The sequence below is a fragment of the Ceratotherium simum genome, chromosome 8 (genome assembly GCF_057802395.1).
Source record: "Ceratotherium simum simum isolate JZ-2026a chromosome 8, ASM5780239v1, whole genome shotgun sequence".
NCBI lineage: Eukaryota > Metazoa > Chordata > Mammalia > Perissodactyla > Rhinocerotidae > Ceratotherium > Ceratotherium simum.
The window spans coordinates 7,930,071-7,956,473 of record NC_141907.1 but is presented as its reverse complement, the minus strand read 5'-3'; the positions used below and the strand labels follow the sequence as shown (position 1 = coordinate 7,956,473).

At 40.4% G+C, this 26,403-nt stretch overlaps 1 protein-coding gene across 1 annotated transcript in view; it reads left to right on the top strand.

Annotated features, from left to right (window-relative positions):
- CLNK (cytokine dependent hematopoietic cell linker) overlaps positions 1-23,178 on the top strand; it is a 114,295-nt gene extending 91,117 nt beyond the window's left edge. The window contains exons 15-18 of the mRNA XM_087434742.1: positions 5,914-6,047; positions 7,153-7,230; positions 11,539-11,694; positions 19,183-23,178. Of these exons, the coding sequence (XP_087290868.1) occupies positions 5,914-6,047; positions 7,153-7,230; positions 11,539-11,694; positions 19,183-19,329 (515 nt within the window). The 3' untranslated portion in view covers positions 19,330-23,178. The remainder of the gene's footprint in view (positions 1-5,913; positions 6,048-7,152; positions 7,231-11,538; positions 11,695-19,182) is intronic.
- The last annotated feature ends 3,225 nt before the right edge of the window (positions 23,179-26,403 follow it).

Genomic DNA, 26,403 nt, shown 5'->3' with positions numbered 1-26,403 from the left:
TGCCAATCCATTGGGTGTAACATAGATTTATCTTAAGAAAAGTCTATGAAATGTTGAAAATAAAATTAACCTCTCTTACTGATTGCCAAGATAAAAATCAAAAGGATACCATGTCTGTGGAGATGTCCGAAGCAGCATGTAAATACAGTGTTATATTACTGTTGGTGATAGGTTTTGTGTGTGTGTGAGGGAGATCAGCCGTGAGCTAACATCCATGCTAATCCTCCTCTTTTTGCTGAGGAAGACGGGCCCTGAGCTAACATCTATTGCCAATCCAACTCCTTTTTTTCCCTTTTTCTCCCCAAAGCGCCAGCAGATAGTTGTATGTCATAGTTGCACATCCTTCTAGTTGCTGTATGTGGGATGCAGCCTCAGCATAGCCAGGCAAGCGGTGCCTCCGTGCGCGCGGAGATCTGAACCTGGGCCACGAGTAGCGGAGCACGCGCACTTAACCGCTAAGCCACGGGGCTGGCCCTGGTGATAGGTTTTGATATGGTTAGCATCATTTTGCCCAAACTAGATCTGTCATGTTCTTGTGTCTTTCTTTCTTCATTCCATATGCCATGGAGATTCTGTGTTCAGGTCTAATCCTGCACTCTCTCTCTGTTGAGCGTAAGAGGGCTTAGGGCTGGAGGCAGCAGACACCATACGGTAGAGTGGAAAGGCTGAGGGCTCTACTGACCTTGGTCCTAATTCCGCCTCTCTCCCTACAATAGGATCAGCTTGAGCAAGTTGATTCTTGGAGCTTCACCCTCCCCTATCCATAAAATTCAAATAGTAATGTTAACTCACAGGGTTAATACACACACACACACACACATACACACACACACCTCTCTGCTTGACGCATAGTAGGCAGCTGACACGTTTTAATATTATTCCTTCTTTTCTGCATTCCCTTTCCTTCTCCAGAAATTCCCTACCCAAGTGATCCCATTAGACCAAGAGTTTCCTCCCTGACCTCCATCATGTCTTTATTTCTCTTCTGCCCTATACCTTCTGGGCCTTACACTGGAAAATCAATCTGGAAAACTCATTTCCCGTGATGTATACATTGCTAATACAAGTTTCCCGAGAGTCGACTCCTTTTTTAAAGGAAGGCGGCCAGAGGGGGCTGTAATTAACAGGATGGGCTCAATCCCTAGGAATCAAATGATAAGGACAGTGGTCCTGGAGGCCAGATCTCAGTGTATGAGGATGAAAAGACTTGTGGTGTCCAGGTGGAAGGTCCAGGGGCTGACCGGGCCCAGAAAGGACATTACTTATGGGGGTTTTGAGAATATTTTGCAGGGATGGGGAAGCAGAATCATAGCTTACAGAGGAAACCAGAGTCTTAACTTGAAAGGCAAATAAAGAGCAATTGAAGAATAGAGCAGCAGTGTCAATGAAGTGGGTGGCCTTCACAGACATGCATCCAGTCATGTGTCTCAGGACTGGGAGTAGATCATTTGTACTGGATCTTGTAGATTGTTCTCTACTCGTCTCAGAGGAAACAGGTTGCTTAAAGAAACAGGGGACACATTTTGGCCTCCAGCACCTTCCAATACAATTAATTCCTCTTTCCATCAACAAATATCCACCAAGCACGTGGTTTGTACCAAAATTGGGCTGGGCCTAAGAATACAGAATAGAGACAGCCCCATCCTTCAACTAACCAGAGCTTAAGCACCTGCGATGCTCCTCCATCAACTTACTGAGCGATGTTCATTCTACTGGGTAGAAATTCCTCTCTGCATCACCAGTGCTTGGCAGAAACTAGGTGCACAGAAAACAGCACACAATCCAGGCACTCACAGAGTTCTCAGTCTAGAGGGCTCTCTAAAGCTGACTGGATTCAATTTGCAGGCCTCAAGCACGGGGGTCGTACTCTTCATGTTGAACAGTGAAATCTACATCTCTGTCGATGGAGATATTAGCATCCTTATTTTACAACTGAGAGGTGTTCAGCTATTCCTGATAGTTCTGTTACCACCTGATAAACAGACTTTGCTCAATTCTCTGATAAATGAGTTCAAGCTAAGCTATTAGGAGCCTAGCAGATGGATTTCAGGGCAACAAAATTATTTTGATATAGTGGAAGAAGATCCAGAAAGGTTTGGTTATACTCTAAAATAGTAACAACATTGCTAAGTTTGGGATTGTGGATGATTTCTTTTCTTTTTTGTTTGTTTTTAATTTTTGTTCACTAATGTTTTCTTTTTCTATCTGCATTTTATAAATATTCTTTATATAGCTCTTTTTTAATGAAATTATTTATTTATTTATTTATTTATTTATTTTGCTGAGGAAGATTCACCTGAGCTAACATCTGTGCCAGTCTTCCTCTGTTTTGTCTGTGGGTCACCACCACAGCATGGCTGCCAACAAGTGGTGTAGGTCTGTGCCCAGGAACAGAACCTGGGCCACCAAAGCAGAGCTGAACTTAACCACTTGACCACGGAGCCGGGCCCTAAAATTATTTTTGAAATTGTATGTGAGGGTAAATTAAAATTTGCTGATAAATATGTGTGGATACCTGCTTAAAATAAAACACTTTTATTATAAGTTACAAAAGAAAAGTCTAGAGCTGTGTTTCTTTAATAATACTAACAACATTAGCAGTAGCATTTACTGAGTGGCTAGCATTTATTAAGAGTTTTATATACATAAGAATTTTAAAATATTAGTAATTATTGGTATCGGTATGATTTTACAACCCTTACCTTTTTTATTAGGCTAACCTGCCTCAAATTTTATTGGCCACCTACACAGTGTCCTCCCCAATGTTCCTCCACTTACTCTATGTCAATCTCTTCATTAATGTGACCCTCAATTCTCCAAGTGTGAGAGGACTATTTCCTGGGGTTATAAAACTCAAATGCAATGTTTTACATAAAGAATTTCCAAAGATCAGCTGCCATTATTTTAGACAAAACCAATTAAATACTTGTACTGGATTATATGCTCTGAATTTCATTCATTCATTAAACAAAGATCCAATCAGGCCTTCAGGGGAAAATTGTGTGGCCAAGTTGTTTTTTTGTTTGTTTTGTTTTATTTAACTCATTCTCTGAATAGACTACAAATGTATATCGCTATTTCTAAATGCTCTTTTGCAAGTAGGACTTTTTAAATATTCAAGCAAGACACTCAGAGTTGAAATATAATGAATCCGTTGCCACAATACAATGAAAAATTCATAATCACTGAACACTATTATGTATGCTACACAAACTAAGAGATAGGAAGTGCTGATAATGGTTATTTTCTTCTCTCAAGTATATTCTTATTGTTTCAATCCATGTTGAAGAGAGAGTATGGCCATTTCAATAATAAGTCTCTATATATTGCTTCACTATAATTTAAAATAAAGTTTTTGAAGTCATTCTTTCTATATTAAGACAGCTCTTTCAGCTCTCTTGGTTAGGCTTTGCCTGCTATATAGCTCTCCATCCTCTCACTAGTGATCTCTCTGCGTCATTATATTTTAGATGAGTAATTAGCACATAATGATTTTTAAACCAATCTGCATCTGATTTTTAAGTGCCAAGTTTATACCTTTGATATTTATTGTGATTACCAATATTTTTGGATCCATTTTTATATTATTTTTTGCCTCCTATTGCCCTGCTTTTTACTGACTTTTTGTTTCTTTTCCTGCCATATATTGGATTCATCTCTTCATTATTCCCCTTTCTCTCTCTTTTTTGGAAGTCATACATCCCAGTTCTGTGCTTCCATTGGTTACCTTTAGCATTTTAAATAAAAGCATGCTTGAATTTTAAAACTCTGGAGTTCATATTCTCCTCCCAAGCAATACAAAAAACTTTCATTTTGATGGTATGAATTCTGCACTGTGCTTGAAAGTTAAGCTTTTACTTATAAAATTTTAAAAGGAGAGATGTCTTTAGCATCTTTTTCCTATTTTTAAGGTCATAAATTGGTGTGTGAAATTAACTTACTATGATGAGTGTAATTTAAACTTTAAGTGATCAGACAGTTTTCTACAACAAACATTTTGATACACATAATTCCCTGTAACAAACATTCTTAGGCTCATTGTTAAAAGTCACAATCCTTGGAACCATTAAAACAGAACTTTCAATATTTCAGGAGTGCCCTTTGTTCCTCTTACCAAACCCAGAGAGAAATTTGGCTTTTTGATAATGAGAAGCAAAATAAATACACATATAACCTAAATGTTATGGTAAATGGCAAGTAAATATTTGCTAGTGTTTTATTTCATGTTTTGCCTCAAAAATATACTGTGTTGAGTTGTTGTTAAGCTACTAAACAGGACTATAACTTTGGTTATACTTTTTTAGACTGAATTTAGACTATATAGCTTATAATTCTTCACACTAATCACTTTTCTTCCATTTTATATGTTGTTATTGTCCAATAATTTATTTCCATATTGTTTTTATACCCTCAAAGCTTTACGACTTTTTTACAGTTAATTCTTGCCTTAAATTACTAACATAGTTATAAATATTTTTGTTTAGTGTTCTTCCTAACACCTCACTCCTTCCTTGTGGTTTTAATTTCCTGACATTCATCTTTTATTAGTATTTACTGGAATGACGTGCATTAGATATATGTTATTTTCATTGAAGTATGTAGAGAAAATACCACATCAAAACTTGACAAGTGGTAGTATCTTAAAGTTTAGGAACCATGTGAAATCAAAACCCTTTTGAGGAATTTTTTTGCATTCTGTTACTTTAAAACCTATTGGTCTATCTTGCTCTTTTAAAGAATCTTTTACCCAGGCATGATTTTGTAGCATCGTGCATTGGTCACTTGGAAAATAATGATTCATAGAGCTGAGCAGATCTTTCCAATGTTAACATATTTTATTATGTAATATTTTTTAAAATCACATTCGTAAGTAACACCACCAACCTCATCAGAAAAGTCTCACTGTGGGTATGCTGTTATGTCACAGTCGCAGATACAATTTTTTCCAAATTCCAATTTGTACTTGAAAAGTCTAATTTTATAATTGGCAACAAATACTGCATCATTTTCCATGAAGTGACAGGCTCACTTTCTTCATTTATAATAAAACATCTGCCAAAGGCGCAGGTTTGAATAACCATTGTTTTTTTGTCAGTCATTCTTTCGGGTTAAAAAAGTGATGTTCCATTAAAATAAATGTTGATCTTTCAAGTTAAAAAAAAAATGGTGTTTCCTGAGTTGGGAACAAACTTGGCTTGTTTAAGAAACTGGACAAATTTCATTATGGCCAGGATAGAGTGGACGATGGGGGATGGAGGAAGGGAGGAAGGAAGGGAGGGACGGAGAAATGAGAAGAGAAAGATTATTAAGGGCCTTATTGACAGAAGTAAAATGTTTGGATATTCTTCCAGAGGTAAAGGAAATCATGGAAGGATTTTTACCGGGGGGGGTAGCAAAGTCAGAATTACATTTTTTTCTTTCTTTCGTTTTTTTTTTTTTTTTTTTGGTGAGGAAGATTGGTCTTGAGCTAACATCCACTGCCAATCCTCCTCTTTTTGCTTGAGGAAGATTGTCCCTGAGCTAACATCTGTGCCAGTCTTCCTCTATTTTGTATATGGGACACCACCACAACATGGCTTGATGAGAGGTATATAGGTCTGCGCCCAGGATCAGAACCTGCAAACCCCGGGCCACTGAAGCAGAACACACGAACTTAACCACTAAGCCATCAGGCCCGCCCCCAAAATTATATTTTTAAAAGATTACTCAGATGCCCTAGAGAGAGAGGAAGGGGCAAAAGCTGAACAAGAGAACAATCCAGAGGAGACTGCTGTCCTGAATGAGGTGATGTGGTGTAGACCAAGACGATTGCCACAGACACAAGAAGGAGTAATGGGTTCCAGCTCCATGTTGGAGGGAGGCAACCTGAGACAGTAACGAAATCATATTTAAATGTGGATTTATCTTTCCAAGATCATAAAGAAAGCATGCAGTCCCATTCTCCTAAGAGATGTCAGTCTCCAGCCGGCTATGGCCCTCGGGAAAATTCGCTGCACCATAAAAACACAAGCTGGAGAAAACCGTTCCCCGCAAGGTCTGATGAAAAGGTAAACCAAACATGTCTCTTTCTAGATGAACTTAGCAGCTAAACAGAGCTTTATTGAACAATGCCTAAAAGGAGATCATCACGACTGGCTTTAATTTTTCCCCTTTCTGGCTACATATTATTATATATTACGTATTTAATATTTTAAAAAGTGTTTTGCTATATGACATTTTACATTGCTCTTTCACCAGAGTTGTTAACTTGCATATTTCCAGATTCTCAATGTTTTTTTTTTTTATTAATCCAAAAAATGGAGATATTTAGGACTGTGTTTTATATTTACTGGCTGTTCAATAGTCTTTAGGATTAACAAGGATTTACATATTGCGATTCTTTCCCCAACAAAAGATCCACATATGGTACGTTCACTTCATTTGAACAGTCCAACACCATTGACTGAGCACTTATCATATGCCAGACAACATGCTAAGGCTATGGTCCTGCCCCAGAGGAGACATAGAGAGGGAGGGATGCAAATGGATAATAGATGTATTTTTGTTGGTCCTTCATCTATTTTCTGGGCACAGGGAGAAAGCCAGACAGACATGGGTTCAAATCCCGGTTCCACCTCATGGACTTTAGGCAAGTGGCATCAAGATGCTCTGAATGTGTACCGGTCTTTCCCTCCTCTGCTGTTTTTATGATGTGCAGGGCCACATAGGCTTCCAAACAATATACCTCCCACCTCAGTAAGCTCCCCAGGGACAGATTCAGAAAGCATTGATAGGTAGACGGTTTATTATCCATTCTGAGCATGGTGCCGGAGGGCCTTTCTCAATAGATGGGGAGAAATTTCTGATTACTTTCAATGCCAGACGGACTTCGTCATGCCAATTTCATAATTCCTAAGCTGCAGTTACTTTTTCTGTGTCCATATCCAGATCCAGGGATGGAATTTTTGTCCTGCATATCTGATATAAATCAAACTGTGATTTGGCACTGGTGGAACGAAAGTAAATTTTAGTTAATTAATTAATAATTAGTACTTCCCTTTAACCCTAAAATATTCATCATTTAACCTTTACTGCAGGACGTCCAGCACAATGAATGGTACATTGGTACTTCCCTTTGACCCTAAAATAATCATCATTTAACCTCTATTGCAGGACGTCCAACACAACGAATGGTACATTGGAGAGTACAGCCGCCAGGCAGTAGAAGAGGCATTAATGAAGGAGAACAAGGTAATGCCTTCTACAGGGCCCATCTCATTGTTTCTATAGTCATCCTATGGTTTCCTGCCCAGAGGTCACGGGACACAACAAGCAGTGTGCTTTGATGTAGTGGTTCCTGCATCGCCCTGCATTTCTCAATGCTGGGGATGTTGTAACTGAAAGGGGGATTTCAGAGTTTTAGATTTGAGACTTGGTTGTGTCACTTATCAGCTGTGTAACTTTCTCAAGTCCCTAAATATCTTTAAGTGTAGGTTTCCTTATTTGTTAAATGAAAATAGTAAAATCAACCCTAAGGAACTAGTATTTTGGAGACCAAATGTGGAAGCTGGGGTATAAATGGAGGTCACATGGAAGGTGCCTTCCTTCTGCTTTCTTCAAGTTTTATCTCCTTACTGAAGGTCTGCCCAAGGTCCAGTTGGGTCTTTGTGCCTCACTTCTTCAGGAAAGGAGCAGGGACCATGGATGCTGTAACAGTTAGGATATGATAGGTTATACTATAGTAACAAACAACCTCAAGATCTCAGTTGCTTAGCATAACAAAACTTTATTTCTTGCTTGCACTCCACGTCCAAGACAGGTTTGGGTGGGGAGACACAGACTGCTGGAGGCTCCATCACAGTGTGTGCTCACACCAGTCACACTGGCTCTTAACACTTCACCTCTGCTCACATTTCATTGGCCAAAGTAAGTCACATGACCAGACTTAACTTTGAAAAGGGTGGGGAAGTACAAACCTACCATGTGACCAAAAGGAGAGAAGACCTGGAATATTGGCAATCAGATCAAATGACTGCTATAACCATGATCACAAATAGGAAACAGCTATTCAGCAACTACTCTGCTGTGTGCAGAGAACTCTACTAGATTGTTTAGAAGGGAGAGAAAGGCTATCAAGACCACTGCAACATCAAAACTTATCCTCAACTAACCACTAAAATGGTCATGGTTGAATGAGGAAATACAAAATGAATAAGTTAGTTAATTAGTGGATGGGTGAATAATGATAGGTATCTAATAAATTTTAATAAAACCTAGTTTTCAGAATTGATGTTATAAAATTAAATAAGATAAACTATGTGTAAGTTTCTATGGTAAACAGAATAATGACCCACACACACAAGATGACCACATACTAATCCCCAAAACCTGTGACTATGTCACCTTGCCTGGAAAAAGGAACTTTGCAGGTGTGATTAAGTTAAAAGTCTTGAAATGGGGAGATTATTCTGAATTATCTGGGTGGGTTCAATGTAATCACAAGGGTCCTTATAAGACAGAGGCAGAAATGTCAGAGTCAGAGATGGGTGGCCATGAGTCAAGGACTAGTGGTGGCCTCCAGAAGCTGGAAAAGGCAAGGAAACGGATTCTTCTCTAGAACCTCCAGAAGGAACCCAGCCCTACTGATACCTTGATTTTAGCCCAGTAAGACCCATATCAGAATTCGACCTCCAGACCTGTAAGAGAATACATTTGTGTTTTAATCCACTAAATTCATGGTAATTTGTTATAACAGCAGTAGGAAATTAATACAGTTGCTACCAAAGTATCTTGAACATATAGGAAGAAATAGAACTATCTCATTTTCCAGAGAAGGAAACTGAGGCTAAGTCAGGTTCTTGGTCACAAGGTGGAGCAAGTGGCAGAAAAGATCAGTGCTCTTTTCACAAAACCATGGCTGCCTCTTGTAGCCATGATAGTTCTTTACATCCTAGATGGGGAGCCATAGGCGGTTAGGTGGTGCCTTGCCTTGAGGACCCTCCGTTCCCTCTCCCTGGGGAATCCCACCACGCTGACCTCTGCTGGGTAGAATGGTGGAAGAGTGGAGCCAGACTGGCACAGGCTCAGCTCCAACCTTGGCTCCTCTTCTTGGCTAATCAGCACCAAAGGGGCTATCACACTCTCTGAGCCTGTCTCTCAACCGAAAAACTGCTCTTAGAAGACATGCTTCCAGAAGCCAATGTGGGGATGGTGCTAGAAGAGCAATGTATATGTCACATAATGCCCTTCCAGCAATGTTTGGCCATTCAGTCAATACTCCCTTCCCGACCCTTCCGTGTGCCTGTTTCTGCCTCCTCCCAAAAAAACACTGAGAAAACAGAGTCTCAGCTGAATGACTTCATCTTTTCCTATTCTGTTTGTCTCAGTTAGTTTTGTCAAAATGTGTTTCCCATTTATGAAAGATAACTTAATTTAAATTACAGGATTGCCCAGATTCATTGTGACAAACTCATTGCAGAGTTTAAGATGATAAACCCCAAATTGGTCATGCGTCTTGGCTTCCTCTCCCTTTCTGATCTTTGGCAATGTTCTGTGCTTGAGTTTTAAGGCTTCAATTATGGCTGAATGTTTAGGCAGAACGAGTTCCAGAAAATCTCTCAATCCCATTTTATGTACTTGGAGGCTGGCATATTTAAAGAGCAAGAATTTGGGCTTGACTTTTAGGCATTCCATTGACTAGCTCTAACACATTAGGGGATTCACTTAAGCTCTTAGATCCTGATTCCCTTACCTACAAAATGGGACTAAGATAATTCCTCAAATTTTATGTAAAAATCAAATGAAACAATGTGTGTAAAGTGCTTGGCATCCTGAGAGTAATTCTCAATAAGCCTGAGCTGCCAGCATCATCATAACATCACTATAGTTTTATGACTTTAATATATTTATAGCATTATGATATAGTAGTATAACCGTTATCTAGAATATCTATAAATGTTAGTTATATATAATATATATAATATATAAATAATTTTATATTATGTGTAAATGTAAATTTTTTATATATTTATATATAAATATATAGATATATTAAATATAGTCTATATATAGAGGTAATTATATATAACAATTATTATAAATACAAATTATTGTATATATCCATCTATATAAAGAATAGATAGTAAGTGCTGCACACATCTAATTAGATCTATCCTTTACAGATCTTACTATTCTATTGTGGATCTATTCTTTGTGGATCATTTATAACCATCTATACAACAATCTGTGCAACTACAGTTACAGATTTTTCAGTATTTTTCATCAGAAATGGCATGCTGTAAGCACAAAACTAAGCCTTGTGAGTGTGATTATATTCAGGAGGATTGCTTCATTTCTTGGCCTTTTATGACCAGACCTTCATCTTGAGCTATTCCCCAGGGTGTGCCTGATTGTTTCTTTTTTTTCTTTTTTTTTTTAATTGAGGTAACATTGATTTATAATATTGTACATGTTTCAGGTGTACATCATTATATTTCACCTTCTGTATAGACTACATGGTGTTCACCGCCAAAAGTCTAGTCGCTGTCCATCACCGTACACATGTGCTCCTTCACTCCTTTTCGCCCTGGTAACCACCAATCTGTTCTCTGTATCTGTGTGTTTGGTTCGTTGGTTGTTGTTGCCTGATTATTTCGGTTTCCATGCAGTGTGCCTATTCGCAGCCCTCAGACCATTTTACACTGTTGACCTTATTTTGGAATCCCTCGCTCTCCTCCCTTGGCTTCTGTAACACTGAAGCTTCTGGGTTTCCTTCTCTCTCTCAGACATCTTCTTCAATTCCTTTTCTGTCTCCTTTTCCTTGCCCTGCACTTGCCTCCGCCTCACCCTAGGCCGTATTTTCTCCTCCCTCAGAGAGTCTCTCCATTCATTTTAGTACCAATGACTTTGAAGCCCCACATCGTTTTGGGGGAGCCTAGTCCTATATGGACATCTCCCCACACAGAGGCCCAATTTATTATGCTAAAAGCCTTTCCCGCTCAAAGCCTCCAATGGCTCCCACTTTCTTTAGAATAATACCTGAGCATCAGGCAGAACACGAAATATGTGAACATTGGCAGGTGAAGGGAAGCACACCCAGCAAGGGGAAGGGGGCTACTCCATGCAGAGGGGATGGCATGTGCAAAAGCTTGGAGCCCAAAAGCAAGATGGCACCTTTGGGAAATGGTAGGTTGAGTGGAGCCAAGATGCAGGGGCTGGAGACTGCAGGAGCAACGAGAGATAAAACCACAAGACAGGTTGGTGCTTTTACCCATGAACATCACGCTAAGGTTGTAGGCATGACACTGAGTAGAGGATGTTGGAAGAATTGGAAGAAGAAGGTGTCATGATCTGTTTGGTACACTTTTCAGAAAATAACAAGAACCCTTATACATACTGACACTCATTAAATATTTACTGAATTAAATTGAATAAAGAACTGGTTTGCCAAAAACTAAAGCCATTTGGGGATCTCACACAGGCATGCATCGCTGTTGCCAATGTTGTGAGGGTGGGACACTGGCATGCCTGAGAAGATGATCATTCTTCCTTTTGCTTCAGGATGGTACTTTCTTGGTCCGAGACTGTTCCACGAAATCCAGGGCAGAACCCTACGTCTTGGTGGTGTTTTATGGGAACAAAGTCTACAACGTGAAAATCCGCTTCCTGGAGAGGAATCAGCAGTTTGCCCTGGGGACTGGACTCAGAGGAGATGAGGTGGGTATAACTGAGCCTGGCTTCCCTTTTCCAGGCTAAAGACAACAAATGAGGGGAGAGTCGGGGGATGCTAACCCAGTCATCTCCACATCCCCATGACTGCAGGATAGGAGAAAAGAGCGCCGCCCTGGAGTTGGAGAATGTAATCTAATCCTGCCAGCCCTGTCCACGAGCATTCCCTGCACATCTTACACTTCAGCTCACAGGGCCAGCAACCAATCCTGACCATTCCATGCACCCTCTATCCTGCTTTGCCCATTAAAGAAAACTCATTCTGCAAGAGGCATCTAAATTCAGCTTCTCAGGAAGCCTCCACTGAACCCCATGTTAATGCCATATCCCTCCCCCGCCCCAGCGCTGAACTCCCACTGCAGGCATTTCTGATAGCATCTGTTAGCATTCATTAGAAATCGGTAGGTTTGTCTGGCTAAGTTGAATGTGAGCTCAATCACAGCATTCAGTGCTACGCTGAGCATGCCTGTCTTCAGTACAGATCTGCTGATAGGCAGCTAGGTGAAAGAAGGCATCAATTAAAGCATTCATTAATAACTGTATGAATAAATCAAAGAGTAAGGAGAAAGGAGATTGATGGTCACTGAATGAGTTTATGCTAGGCTGTGGTCTGTCTGCATTATCTGCATATCTATCTACATTATACTCTGTCTGCATTATCTCATTTTAATCCTCAACAACTCTTTGACATAGCAATTGTTCCTATCTTAGATGTAGGGAAACTGAGGCTCAGAAAGTTAATTAAATGGCTAGAGACAGACAGGTAGTAAGTGAGAGGGCAGGGAGAGGCTGCTTTTTCAACTCTTCTTGGAAGGAAGGAAGAAAGGAAAGAGTAGTGTTCAAGTTCTGAGTCACCATTACTAAGTGTCTGAACTCAGGCCTGTCACTTAACTTCTCTGGGCTTTACTTTCTTCAGATATAAATGTTCAAGTCTACACTTCTACAGTTCAGTAATTCTCATTCAGCATCCTCAGACCTCAATTTCATCTGTTGGTGTATATTATGGGCTAAATTGTGTCCCCCACCAAATTCATATGTTGAAGCCCTAATGCCTGGGACCTCAGAATGTGACTGGTTTTGGAGATAGGGTCTTTAAGAGGCAATTAAGTTAAAATGAGGTCAGTAGTGGGGGCCTAAGGACTGGTGTCCTTATAAAAAGAGATCAGGACACAGACACACACAGATGTGAAGTCACAGTGAGAAGATGTCCATCTACAAGCCAAGGAGAGAGGCCTCAAAAGAAACCAATCCTGCTGACACCTTGATCTTAGACTTCCAGCCTCTAGAACCGTGAGAAAGTAAATTTCTGTTGTTTAAGCCTCCTGCACCCACTCTGTGGTACTTTGTTACAAAGGCCCAAGAAAACTAATATAGTATGAAACTAGAACTTTCACACAAATATCTATTGTTCTTCAATAGATATAAAAATAAGGAATATTGCCAGGGAACTAATGCTAAAATGTTCCAGGTAGGCACATATGTGAAAATCCTACCAGCAGCTGTGTGAAGATTCCAGCTTAAACCCAGGGTCTGATCCAGAGCCCTTTACTCAGACACATGTGGCTGGAGAGGTGTGGTCGGCACTAGCCAGGCTCCCGAGGGGTCAGTCCACCAATCTTTGCTACAGCCCGGGAAAGTCTGGGCATAAAAGAGAGAATGAGTGAATACATTGATTAGTATCTAAATCTGCTAAATACAGCCGCATTAAGAAAATGTTACGGCCAAACTAAAGAGAGATGTAGCCCATTTTTCCCTGTGTGATGAGGATTAGTGAGTTAATGAATGTAAAACACTCAGGACACTGCCTGGGGTGATCAAGCCCACAGTAAACGTTAGTCATTCTATTTCCATTATTATGACTGAGTCATAACAACTAAGATATAGTTCCCCTCAACTAGATACCTATTGCTAATGGACTTTCCAGCTCAATTTCCCTTTCTGCTACTATATATGCTTCCAACTTATAGAATTTCTCATTTTAAAAAAAGGCTTTATATGACTTTTAAGTTCTTGGGATTAAGGATTCCTTTTCCCTAGAGAATACAGAAAATGGAAATCATGTGCCCTAACAGGTGCTGGACCCTCTGTGAGATGATGTTTAATTTGCTCTCGCATTTGTCCTTGCAAAAACTCGGAGAAGTAGGCTTTATTAAACCCCTTTTACCAGTGAGGAAACAGAGCTGAAGAGGTTACAGCTTTTTTCCCCCAACATGCCATACTTTGGTCTGCTACTAAAAGAGGAATCAGCAGCTCTGTGATAATATCCTAATAGTGTTTAATCAGATTGTCACCGGTTCCCTGACTGCCTCAGCAGGTAAACAGTTGTCATCTATGACAGACAGCCCAGAGATTAGACAGTCAGCTTCCAGGTGAGTGGCTCTAATTATTGTCACCGAGGACCCCTTAGGGATTCCAATACCTATTTTAAGAAGACCCTTTTTGTGTTGTTTCAAAATTTTCTCCTCCCGTGCATCCCTCAGGCAAGAGTTTCCTTTTCATACATGTATTTAACACTCACATATGTGTACTATGCCCAGGCACTATTCTATGCTGTCAACAATTATTAATTGACTTGATGGTTTCATCCTCACACCAACCCTGTGAGGTGGGTGCTGCCGATATCTTCATTTAACCAATGGTGAAACTGAGGCACAGAAATGCTGTGTAACTAGCCCACAGTCACCGCTAGTATACAGCAAAGCTGGGGTTCAGTGTGGTCTGCAAGAATGTCGACTTCCTTAAATAGTCTCAGATAACATCATGACCAAGTGCAAAACAACCCCCAGCCTGCCTGAAAACAGCCCAGAGCGTTGGTTGAAGACTAGGTAACACTTACATGGAGTTTACTGTGTGCCAGGTGCTGGGTGAAAAAGGACAATTTACAGGTGGTTCTTCCTGCCTTTCCTCTGAACAAGTGGTGCCCTGTGTAAGAGAGAGACCAGCCAGAGTGGGCCCTTTGCCTTGCTAAGGAAGAATCTCCCATCTTTTAAAAAAAGATAAAAGAATTTGATACAGCAAACCTCTGCTAAATGCAAGCCAGCTACTAGCTACTTCATTTGGTGCTTGAATAAATTAGCATCTTAGTCGACTCTGCAGGAAAAATGTCATGAGACAGGGTTTTCAAGGACAGTTTTGATTTCCTGTGGCTTTTTGGCTGTCTTGCAAACTTTAGAATTTTAACCACACATACAATGAGCAATACCTACCTCAAGGGAGTTATTTTGAGTGTAAGATGAAATGGTGTAAATAGAGACACAGAGAGGCAGGTGCTTAATAAGTATGGGTTTCCATCTTAAATGATTCCTGAAAGCCCCTTCATGAGATCTGTGTGACCCAGGCATAGGTGAGGACAAGCCCACACTGCGACCATGAAGTTACAGGAGACGCCCGGACGAGGTCCCCCAGGAAAGCCACAACATGTCACGAGCACAGAAGGCGAGCGAGCCCACATATGAATGTGAAGAATGAGGCTGGGAAAGTCTGTTTTGCTGCATATTAGGTATTTGGGCCATTCTGTTAGCCATGTGGCTAGAAACCCATGTCTGAAATCAGATTCAGGAAGCACCCAGTGTATTAGTTTCCTGTGGCTGCTGTAACAAAGTATCACAAACTTGGTGGCTTAGAACAACAGAAATGTATTCTCTCGCAGTTCTGGAGGCTGGAAATCCAAAATCGAGGTGTCGGCAGGGCCACACTCCTTCTGGAGGCTCCTGGGGAACGATGATCCCTTGCCGCCTCCAGCTTCTGGTGGCTGTCGGCAACCCTTGGCTTCCTCAGCTTGTGGCCACACCGCTCTAATCTCTGCCTCTATGGTCACACTGCCTCTTCCTCTCTTCTGAATGAATCTCCGTCTGCTTCTATCTTACAAGGATACATGTGATTTCTTTTTGGGATAACCTAGGATAAGCTCCTACTCCCAAGACCCTTAAACTTAATCCTGTTTTTTGTCACGTAAAGTAGTAGTCACTCTTTTCATATATAAGGTAATAGTCACAGATTCCAGGGATTAGGACATGACATAGAACCGTGTCCACCATTCAGCCCCCTACACCCACTTTCTCAGTTATTGGCCAAGTATTAATTTTATGCCAAACTATGCTAGACTCAGTGCTCCATTCATGGAGTGGAGTAAGGTGGAGTTCCTGCCATCCAGGGGATGCCCCGGTAACCTGTACCCATCTATGCAGGCACCTAAGCAGGCTGAGACTGGAAATATTGAGTACCTGGTGGAACACCAGCCCTGGCCAGCCAGAGAGGTGCCTGCCATAGATAACCTGCAGTGCTTTCCCTGCCGGACATCAACCCTGCACCCAAGTTTTAGAAATCACGCTTGTCAACATCTCTGTAAAAGCTCATAGAAGGGAGCAATCTCAATTATCAGAACTTCCCGTGTCCTGCAGATGTTTGTGATAAGTTGCTGAAAATTATGATAGATGTTTACTTGATAAATTAAACTTTAAAGACTAGGAGACAGAGTGAATTAACCCATGGGTTTATTTCTCACTCCCCTGTCAGCTTCTCTCCTCCCTCTCTCTTTGCATCTCTCTCTCTTTCTCTCTTTTCTTCTTTCACTCCTATGAGTGTACCCAAACAGAGGTATTTACCTTTCTGGCAGTGAAATATCACCTACAGTTGGTATATAGGGCAAATACAAAAGGTTTAAACAAATTTTAAGATCTAATAATAGGATGACATTTTCTGTCCTCTGGAAAAAAAATCATTTAATATGAAAATAAGAGCTTAATTATAATCTTTTTTACAAGTCTCTGTAGGGTAATATATGGATTGTGAGCCTATTGCTAGAAGTCAATAATAAGAAATGACAGTATGATTTATTGCTCCTGTTTTGCTTGCTTCCTACTACTTGTTAAAATTACAATTTTATACAAAATGTCATCCGTGTAGTAGATCATTATAACAATTAATATTGAATTCATTATTTCGGGACCATCCTAAAGAAAACAGGAATGAGAATATGAAGCAAGCATTTTCCCTCTGAAGATTAACACCAGGAAAGAGGATTTCCTCTGGGCGATGTGGGTTAACCAATTTTGTGGAAGAGTTCTGCATGAAAAGTTTTTTTCATAAATCACTTTTTGTTGTGTCAAGTATGATGAAAGAGAAAGAAAACTCTGTCCTTAGTTTATAACTGGAAATGAAATATAAAAATTTCCTTTCGTCCTAAAAGCTTATGATGATAGTCTATAAACTTCTCTGGTGATTTCAGTGATTTTTCATCATGTTCTTGGCAAACCTAGAAGGAAGAAGGTCAAATAATGACTGACATTTATTAAGCACTCACTGTATACTGAGCTCTCTTCTAAATGCTGTACATGCGTCAACTCAGTTAATCCTCACAATGGCCCTCAGAGGTAGGTCCTAATATTACCATCACTGAGACAGTGTAAGAAACTTGCCCAAGGTCACACAGCTAGTGGTGGGGACAGCCCTGCTTGGAACTCAGGCACTTGATCTCACAGACCCTTCACTTACGACTTCTGTAGCAAAATAATTACTTTCCCTGTTGGACACCTGGGAAACCACCTTACCTTAGCATCAGGCGGGAACTAACAGTCATGTATACCTATTAGGGGCAGGCAAATAGCTTATCTCAGTGAAAACTGCACAGATCCAGAGGAGCAAGTGGCTTACAGACTTAACTAGGACTCTTCTAGTGCGAAAAGCAAAACCCAACTCAAATGAGCTTAGGTGGAGAGGAGGGAGGTGTGTTGACTCAGTTACCGGGAATGACAGGAATGGGGTGGATCCAGGACTGGTCATTGTCACAAGATTCATCACTCCACGCCTCCTTCCCCAAGATATTTCCCCCACTGTGATGCTTATTTGCTCTTCACACCCTCCACAAGTGGCAGGAAGGAGGACACGGCCACGGTAGTTACAGGTTTCTAGTGTTTCAACTCAGTGCTCCCCTGAGGAAAAAGAAGTTCCCCTCACAGCAGCCTTAGGCAGCCCCCAAGGGAAGGCCCCAAGGTGGCCTACTGAGGTTCTCAAGCCCAAAGCTGATTATTTCCACAGCACATTATCCCTACATGAGATTATCTATTTGTTTAGGAAATTATTTTCTGCCTGCCCCCACCAGAAGGTAATCTCCATGAGGACAGGGACCTTGACAATCTCCTTCCTTGTTGGGTACCCCTAAGGCCTATGAACACTTCTGTGCTAGGATATACTGGGCAGAGGAAGGAGTATACAAAATGAAAGCAGAATCAAAGTCGTAGCCCTGTGACTCTCTTCCTTCAGCCTGTGTCATCTCCACCCTGGTCTGTTGGAGCACGAGGGTCACAAGCCATAGGCAAAGTTGTATAAAGGAATGAACAGATGTGAATCCAGAAAAACCAGGTTCTGTTCCTGGTCCTGGCCCTCTAGCCCTGTGACCTCTGAGCAAGTCAGTCCACATCTCTGAGCTGCAGTTTCCTTAGCTCTTCAGGGAAGGTCATTCTACCTGCCCTGCTCACTTCCCAAGGTTCCTGAGGAGGATCAATGTTGTCTGAAGGCATAGAAGGCAAGTTGTGCAAGCTCTTCCTAATTATCTCCCAATATCCCCTCTCAAGAACTCAGCCAAACTCAGCTCATCAGGATTATTGTCTATGCCCAAGTGTTCTCAGCACCTGTCTTTGTACGTGCTTCTTCCTCTGCTTTAAATATCGCTAAACCCTCCTTGTCCACTTACCTAGAATCACCCAGAATGTATAGCCCATTTCAAGTCTGTATCTTCAACAAAGCACTTCCTGATCCCCTTAAACTTGAAATAATCTCACTTTCCATTAAATCACCAGAGCCCTTTATCTGTACATCTCTAGAAACATAAAAGTGTAATGATCTGCTGTCACCTCATTATTTCACAAGAAGCCCAGGGAAGGAAGCTTAAATTGGCTAAGAACTACCAGCAGCACTGTGGTCATCACTGTTCTTTCTTATTACGCTGGAATTCGTTAGAACAAGAGGGGTTTACAGGAGGGAGTGTTCCCTGCAGGCCTTTCCCACCAATTTACTAAGTGAAGATCAGGCCTTGATCTTCCACATTTTGGGTTGTCACAGTTGGAGTCAAGGTAAGGGAGGCACCACAGATTCTTCTGGTCAACTGCTGTGTAAATAACTATCTGAATTGCTCATGATAGGAGCGTGTGGTCCCAACAGAGTGGAGCTTGACCTGTGTGACCCGACTCTGGTGAACACTCCATGGGTGGAAGGTTAGAGAGCTGCCATAAGATTCACTTTGGTCTCCCCAGGCCCTATATTCCCCCTTGCTATCTCATCATTCGTATCACTCATCCTTCAAGAGCTTGTTTGCCACATCCTTTTTTAAAAATCACTTTCTGACACATCTTTACAATCCAAAAAATTTTAAATAAGTTAACCTCTTCCCTAAGTAAAATGAAGCATCTTAGGCTGTACTTTAATCTACAGACACAAAAGATATCTAAATTTTCATTAACCTTCTTTCCTGTGTTTCAGAAATTTGATTCGGTGGAAGACATCATCGAACACTACAAGTATTTCCCTATTATATTAGTTGACGGGAAAGATAAAACTGGGATCCATAGGGAACAATGCTACCTGACTCGGCCCCTCCCTCTCAACAGACACTTCTCAGCTTGGTAGCCTGGCCTGTGTTTATCTTCAGTTCGGTGGATCCAATGTCTCTATCATTTTTCATTTATTTCGAAAGATTACATTCTGTGGTTTTAAGAGATTATTTCTTTGGCTTCATAGAAAAGAAAAACATTCTATAATGGAAATTGGAAAATCAATCACAGTTTTGAAAGCTCAAACCACAGAAGAGATATTTATAAGATGCAAAAATTAAAACTAGCTTTAAAAAAATATCTTCTAAAAAAAAAAACTATAAACACGGTCATTATGTTCATGTTACCAACGAGCAACAAAGGTTACAAGGAGCTATTGCTTAAATGTTTGCAGCTAGCACATGACAAATCTAGGTGACATTGCCAAATCTATGCTCTCTAGAGGACTCAGTGCTGCCTTTTTTAATTTCAGGACTGTTTGGACTTAGGAATTTACACTGTTTTCATGATTCCTTATGCTAAAGATGTTGGTGAATGATAGCTCTGTTTGTAATCCTGGAAATTTGATTATAGGGAAGGACTGTGGTGTGGAAAGCAAGAGCACTTGTGAATATCACTTTAAAGACAGAAATCAGAAATGCTTTGACTACGGTGTGAAACAGCCAATGGACCAGTCTCCCGTGTACTCTCTTTAGAGCAGCTTGAAGGCAAATGGAATTAGCGGATTCATAGTAAAGAAGCAAGCCTAAGTCTGAGTGAAAGTGCAATTGTTTAACAATTCCAATTGTAGACTTCCATTCAAAGGAAGAGAAGAACTGTCCTCAAATTAGTGCTAATATCTTGCAGAAATATTGCACACATCACGATATTGTCCCCTCTCAAGGCTAAAAGGATCTCATTTTATTCCTTTTTTACAGTACAGATGAGGAAACAGAGGCTCAAAGAGGTTAATGATCTTAATTTAAGAGGAGAGCCCAGATTTTTACCCATTTTGGCTGGCTCCATCCAAGCGCATCTTCCGAGGTACATTCCCTGTGGAGTTTTACAATCAAATTGAAAAGTTAAATTAAAAAGAAAGAGAGAGAGAGGGGCCGGCCCGGTGGTGCAAGCAGTTAAGTGCACGAGCTCCGCTGCTGGCGGCCCGGGGTTCACCGGTTCGGATCCCGGGCGCGCACCGACGCATCCCTTAGTAAGCCATGCTGTGGCGGTGTCCCATATAAAGTGGAGGAAGATGGGCACGGATGTTAGCCCAGGGCCAGTCTTCCTCAGTAAAAAAAAAGAGGAGGATTTGGTAGATGTTAACACAGGGCTGATCTTCCTTACAAAAAAAAAAAAAAATCAAGAAAGAAAGAGAAAAACAATTTGAAAATATGGATTTACCCACATTAAAATACATTAAAAAAATAAACTCTTACAGTGGGGTAAATTAAAAAAAAAAGAGTTCTGTTTGAAATTAATGTACATAATGACTTCAAATGTTACCAAAGCCTAGATGTGAAATTTAGAGTATTTATGTAATTGTAGCTTTAATGCAGCAGTGAAACCAAAACAGAATTAGAAGGTAAGAGATATTAATGAAAACAGTACAAACAATGCCCAGTGTTTCGCTAAAATGGCAAACATGAGCGCTCTGAGAGGAGCTCTTAGCATCGACCAACCAGGTCAACAACTGCCCAGGCTCTCTCCTTTCACAAGGTCAATGTGAAGTAATGCTTCTAAATTAGATCAGGAGCTTTTGATGAAGAAGCTCCTTGTAAAGTTGGAATGCTTGATACTCAACTGAGCCTCACCTTAGAGCACACCTTCACAGGAGAATGTATGAACCCAGAGACAAGAGTGTTTAGATTGGAGCCCAGCTACCAAGGAGCAGATTGCTCAGAGCTGAAGGTACTATGGTTGCTGGTCACTCTCAACTGGACTTTAGCAAATCCAGGCCAGCATGGAAACAGACTCCGCAGAGAGGCCACAGGCTTGTGGGCAAGAAGAATCTGACCCTCACCCTAAAAAGCTATTGGGAGATTACAGATAATTCTGATTCTCTTATTCTCTGGGGCTGTGCCATTCAATGCGATATTCTCAAGAAACATTTCTGAGTGTCTTCAAGCATCATCGTTGTTAAAGTAGATGAACATCAGGTGGTGGTTAGCATCTTGTGAGGTTTATGTTTCTAAAAATACTTTATCACCTCTTATTCATAAATGCATGATATGATGCTAAGAGGAAAAAGAAGTGGAAATCGACCATCTTAAAATAAAATGCCCACAATACTTATACATATGAAAATCTCTGGAAAGAAATAGAAAATTCAAAATGTTGACAGGAATTCCTTTAGATGTTTGGGATTTGAGGGACCATGTTAGTTGGGTCTTCTGGAAATCAGATGCCAAGACAGGAGTTAGAAGTGAAAACATTTATTGGAGGCAATGCCTGAGAAAGACAAAGGGGAGAAGGAACAGGAGGAGGCAGGAAGAGCCTGCCTGGGTGGTAGGTCTGACACCTGTGAGAGGAGAGAGGGAAGGCAGGAGGAATGAGTACGAAAAGCACTAGACTGAGATGCAGCTCTGGGAGAGTGTTGGCCAGCCCATTGGTAAGATCCAGAGCAAAGACTGCCCCTGGAGAAGAGAGTCCCATACTGGGCAGAAATGGCCAGGTCTTAGTACACCACATGCTAAGTCATTGCCAGTGACTGCCCAGGAAAAACACGACCTTCAAATGCTATGGGAGATCCAGAAGCTGCTGCAGCTGAGGCTGTCAGATGACACTGATCAGCAAGTTCTTCTTGAACTGCATGCCTGTCACAGTGACATTCTGGTTTTCAGTGTTGATTGTAATAAGGACATTTTGCTTGTAATAGATTACTAAAGAATAAGGATGTATAAATTTTAATTATATTTGATTTTTACAACAGTTCTGTAAAAAAGGCACGGCAGGTATTCTTAACTCATTTTGTATTTGAGGAAACCGTGTCTCCTTGGCCAAAATCTTACAGTGACATAGTTGTGGCTGGAACCAAGGTCTTCATACACAACACTCCTATTCATTGTCTACCTGCTTATTGGATCTGAAATTCAATGATTTGGGCTTGGCATGGCCAAATTCCAAAGGCTTTTAATCCCTCTTCAACTATTATTTCATTTTTGGTTCAAAAGTGTCACTTGATACCTAGCCTCAATACAGTAGTGGAATTTTAGCTTTATCTGATTATAGCATCTATGCATTCAAGATATTTCTTTTTGACTAAGTAATTACCATTCTGGATCAATTTATAACTTCCTCATCTTTAATAATACCTTCTGCACTCATTTGTGCACTGCATATGAATTTGCTGCTAGGCACTCTTATAATATTGGAATTATAGTAAATTCAGTGGGAGAAACAGACAACAAGTATACAATAGGATAACCTAAGTTCGTTTCCCATCACGTTGTTGTATTTCCATTTTAATACTTATCACGGAGTGCTTGTGAGTAAGGCCAACATTAGATATTTTGATGAAGCTTATCTGAGATAGCTTTAAAAAGTTTTGAACCAGAAAATTTTAAATTTTTCAAATAATTTACTCAATGGAAAATTCTCCCTCTTGGGTATATGGGGGGCGGTGTTTGAGTAACCACATCATAGCTGAAATCAGTTAAATCTTCTGTTCTAATTGCTATAGAGGAATCAAATTTTACCCCATTGTCAAATTTAGCCCATTGCCATGTGTGTGTACACATACACACATTTTTTATAAGATGGTTTATATTGTATATGATTAGCATATGATTAGCATTATATTCTTATCTATTTTTTTTATCCTGAGTAATATTTGTTCTAGCTAAGCATATTTACATTTTTTGGAACATTCAAGATTTACAGCTGTACTAACTTAAATGAAAGCAAATATGTAATTAAATGCCATAATATTTCTGTAACTGAGTATTAAAAAAAGAAGCTTAAAATATAGTTTAATTTTGTTTGTTTCATGCCCTATTATCTCTAAAGCCCTTTTGAAATCATATTTAGGGTAAATTTATGACAAAATTTCTAGAACAATTTTTGACATATGAGCACTAGCCTATGTTAGATTTGGGGGATAAAGATGAAAAAAAACACAATCCCTGTGATTGAGGGCTAAAAGCCTGGCAGGCAAAATACACATGTAATTAAAATCATGCAGTGCAGAATCATAGATGTGGTAATTCTCTCTCTTGTACCAAGGTGCCTTGGTAGGCAGAAATGGATGTGTTGGGGAGGGTACAGTCAAGGAAGGCTGCTCAGGGGAGATGTTCAAGTGGAGAGCTGAAGGATGCCCCTAGAAGGCAAGCTTTAGGATTACAGACACTTTGTCACTCTACTTTTGAACACTCTTACCTTTAGGGCACTATTCTAGGCCATTCTAGTCACTAGTGAAGCAGTGACTACCTATTGAATGGGTAAGTGGACACAGTAGAGGCAGCATCTATGGGGAAAGGACAGATGATTTATTAAGGGGTTCTGGGGAAAGTGGCTCACCATATGGGAGAAAAATGCCATCATGTCTCTACTTCAAATCATATTTAAAAATAAATTCTCCATGGATCAAATAGCTAAAAGTGAAAAGCAAACTTTAAATTGAGTCTTCTGTTTTCTTCTGATAATTTTTTTGACTGTGGCATAGGGAAACAGTTCTTAAACAAGACAAAAACATAAATCATAAAGGGAAAGATTGTAAGATTCATTACACCAAAATTTAAAATGTTTGCAAAAGTTAGACAAAGTCAAAAAGCATTTAAACAACCTAATATAAGTATGAGCAAAGGATATAAACAAGCAATTCATTAAAAAAACAAAACACAACTCTTAACCCTATAAGTTAGGATGTCCAGCCTTTCTATCATAACTGGACAGTGATGGAATTGACACTGGGATGCTAACAGACACTGTCACAGAATGTAGCTGTCTTTAAGGATAAATGACAGGAAGCCTAATGGAGCAGAGCAGGAGACGGAAGTATGGCTTCTCTGGTCACCAACCCATAGTGCTGGACAATGGACCCACACAGGGAGATTTCAGCCAGAATGCTTAAAGAGAAGCCAGGAGAGTGGGCAACCCCCCGCGAGAATGGCAAGTGAGCTCCCTGTCTTTCCAATAGATAAAAGCAAAAGGGGCAAATGAACCCTAAACCCTTCCTCTGTGCTTGTTGAGAGACTTGCTGAAGCAAAGCGCAATCACCTAGGAGCCTCCCCCCGCACGCTCAGGCTTCATGCTTACCTGACAGCAACTTCCATAAATGTAGCCAGAGAAACGCTAATTAAATAACAATCGTACAGCACTTTTCACCCGTCAGATTGGTCGAAATTAAAGATTCCAAAAATGTCAAAGGGTGAGGATGCAAAGAAATAAAAATTCTCAACTACTGGTTGGAACATTGTAGGTAGGTACCTGACAATTAGCATTTTCAATTGTAGTGTAAGTGCCTGACTTCAGGATTTTGATTGCCAAGGCATCCATTTCAAAGACATCCTCTTGAATAAACACATTGCCAGCTACACAACTAGGTAAAAAGCCAGGCCACCCCACCCAGGAAGCTCCGCTCTGCGTGACCTAGATAACTGACTGCTTGAATGACCCCACTTTTCCCTTCCTGTGCCTTAGTTCTCGCTGTTGTTTTAAATTCACCAATGAAGAGTGAACCCGCAAAATCCTAGGCACCCCAGCCTCGACCCCAATAAAGGCAGAACCCCAGGCCCCCACACTCACTCTCTCTCTCTCTCTCTCTCCTTGCAAACTTCCTGTGTGGCCCTGGGCAGGCCATGTACCCTCCAGGACTGGTGAATAATAAACCTCATTTCTTTCAAAGTTCCCCGACGGCTGTTGCTAAGGTATGTCTTACTATCGTGATAAGAACCACAAGGGCCAGGTCAGTCTCAACAATGGCTCCAGTCAGGGAAGCGTCTGTGGGAGCTTGCCACAAGTACGGGCCCAGGTGAGAGCCCATAGCCATTCCTAGCCAATAGCATCACTATTGATAGGCTGAGACTGACAAACAACAAACATGAATCAGAACAGCACTTTGGAAAGCAATTTAACAGTATTTAGTAAAATACTAAACATACATACCCATTGGAACAAGACTTCCAATTAAAACATGGCTAAATATGAACTTACCTTTGATCTTGCTGGAAACTCCACTATGCTGACAATAAAGGAATTGAAAAGGCAAGAACATAGGATAAAGGGAATGGAAGAAAATACAGCAGAAGAAGAGAGATGCCCACAAAATTTTGGATGAGGGAAATTAAATGCACAAATAGGAACTGAGTTAACAAAATAGAGAAGGCTAAAATGAAAGCCTGCTAGGAGGAAATTCAACAATAAAAAAGCTGGTTCCCATTACAAAAATCTGAAAAGGCTCAGAAATTGGAGTCACTAGTTACCCTTAAAGGCTGAAAAGGACTGGGGTAAAAAGAGGACTCATTGATGGTCATTATAAGAATCACTTATAATCAGCATCCCTTCCCTAGGAACCAGAGGCTACTATCCCTTCCCCACCCTGGTGGCCATCGAGAGAATATACCTCTAGAAAATATTTAGAATTATGTATAAGATATTGCTGAAAATGAGAAGCATGTGCTATGCCAAATAATAGGCTTTAAGTGAAAGTTTCATTCCAAATGTATAGAACTCCAACCCCTCTTAAACACTTGGTTTCCAGGAGGAGCAGATAGAATCATAATCCTAAACTGAGAAATCTTAAGTAACATGTGCTCATGACATGTGCTCATCCCCAACAAAGAGCCAGATCCCCACTCTATCATGCTACAGTGAAGCCTCACCCACACACATACAGGTTCCAGCTAGCATTTTTGTGCCTCATTCTTAAATATGAACAGTCAAGACCTTGGAGAAGAGCTTCTAAAATGAAAGACATTAAACAAAACCTACAAACCAGAAAAAGAAAAAAAAAAAACACAAGGGAGAGATACAATGTGGGATGCTGAAGAAAACTACAAAGAGAAATATAGTTAATATGATCAGAGAGATAAGACATTGAATCCAATGAATAGAATGCTAGTTAAATAAATAAATATTCAGAAGTGAAAATTGAGAGCACTAAAAGGAAAAAAGACAAAACCACAATGATAGCACTAAAAGGAAAAAAGACAAAACCACAATGATAGTTGGAAAT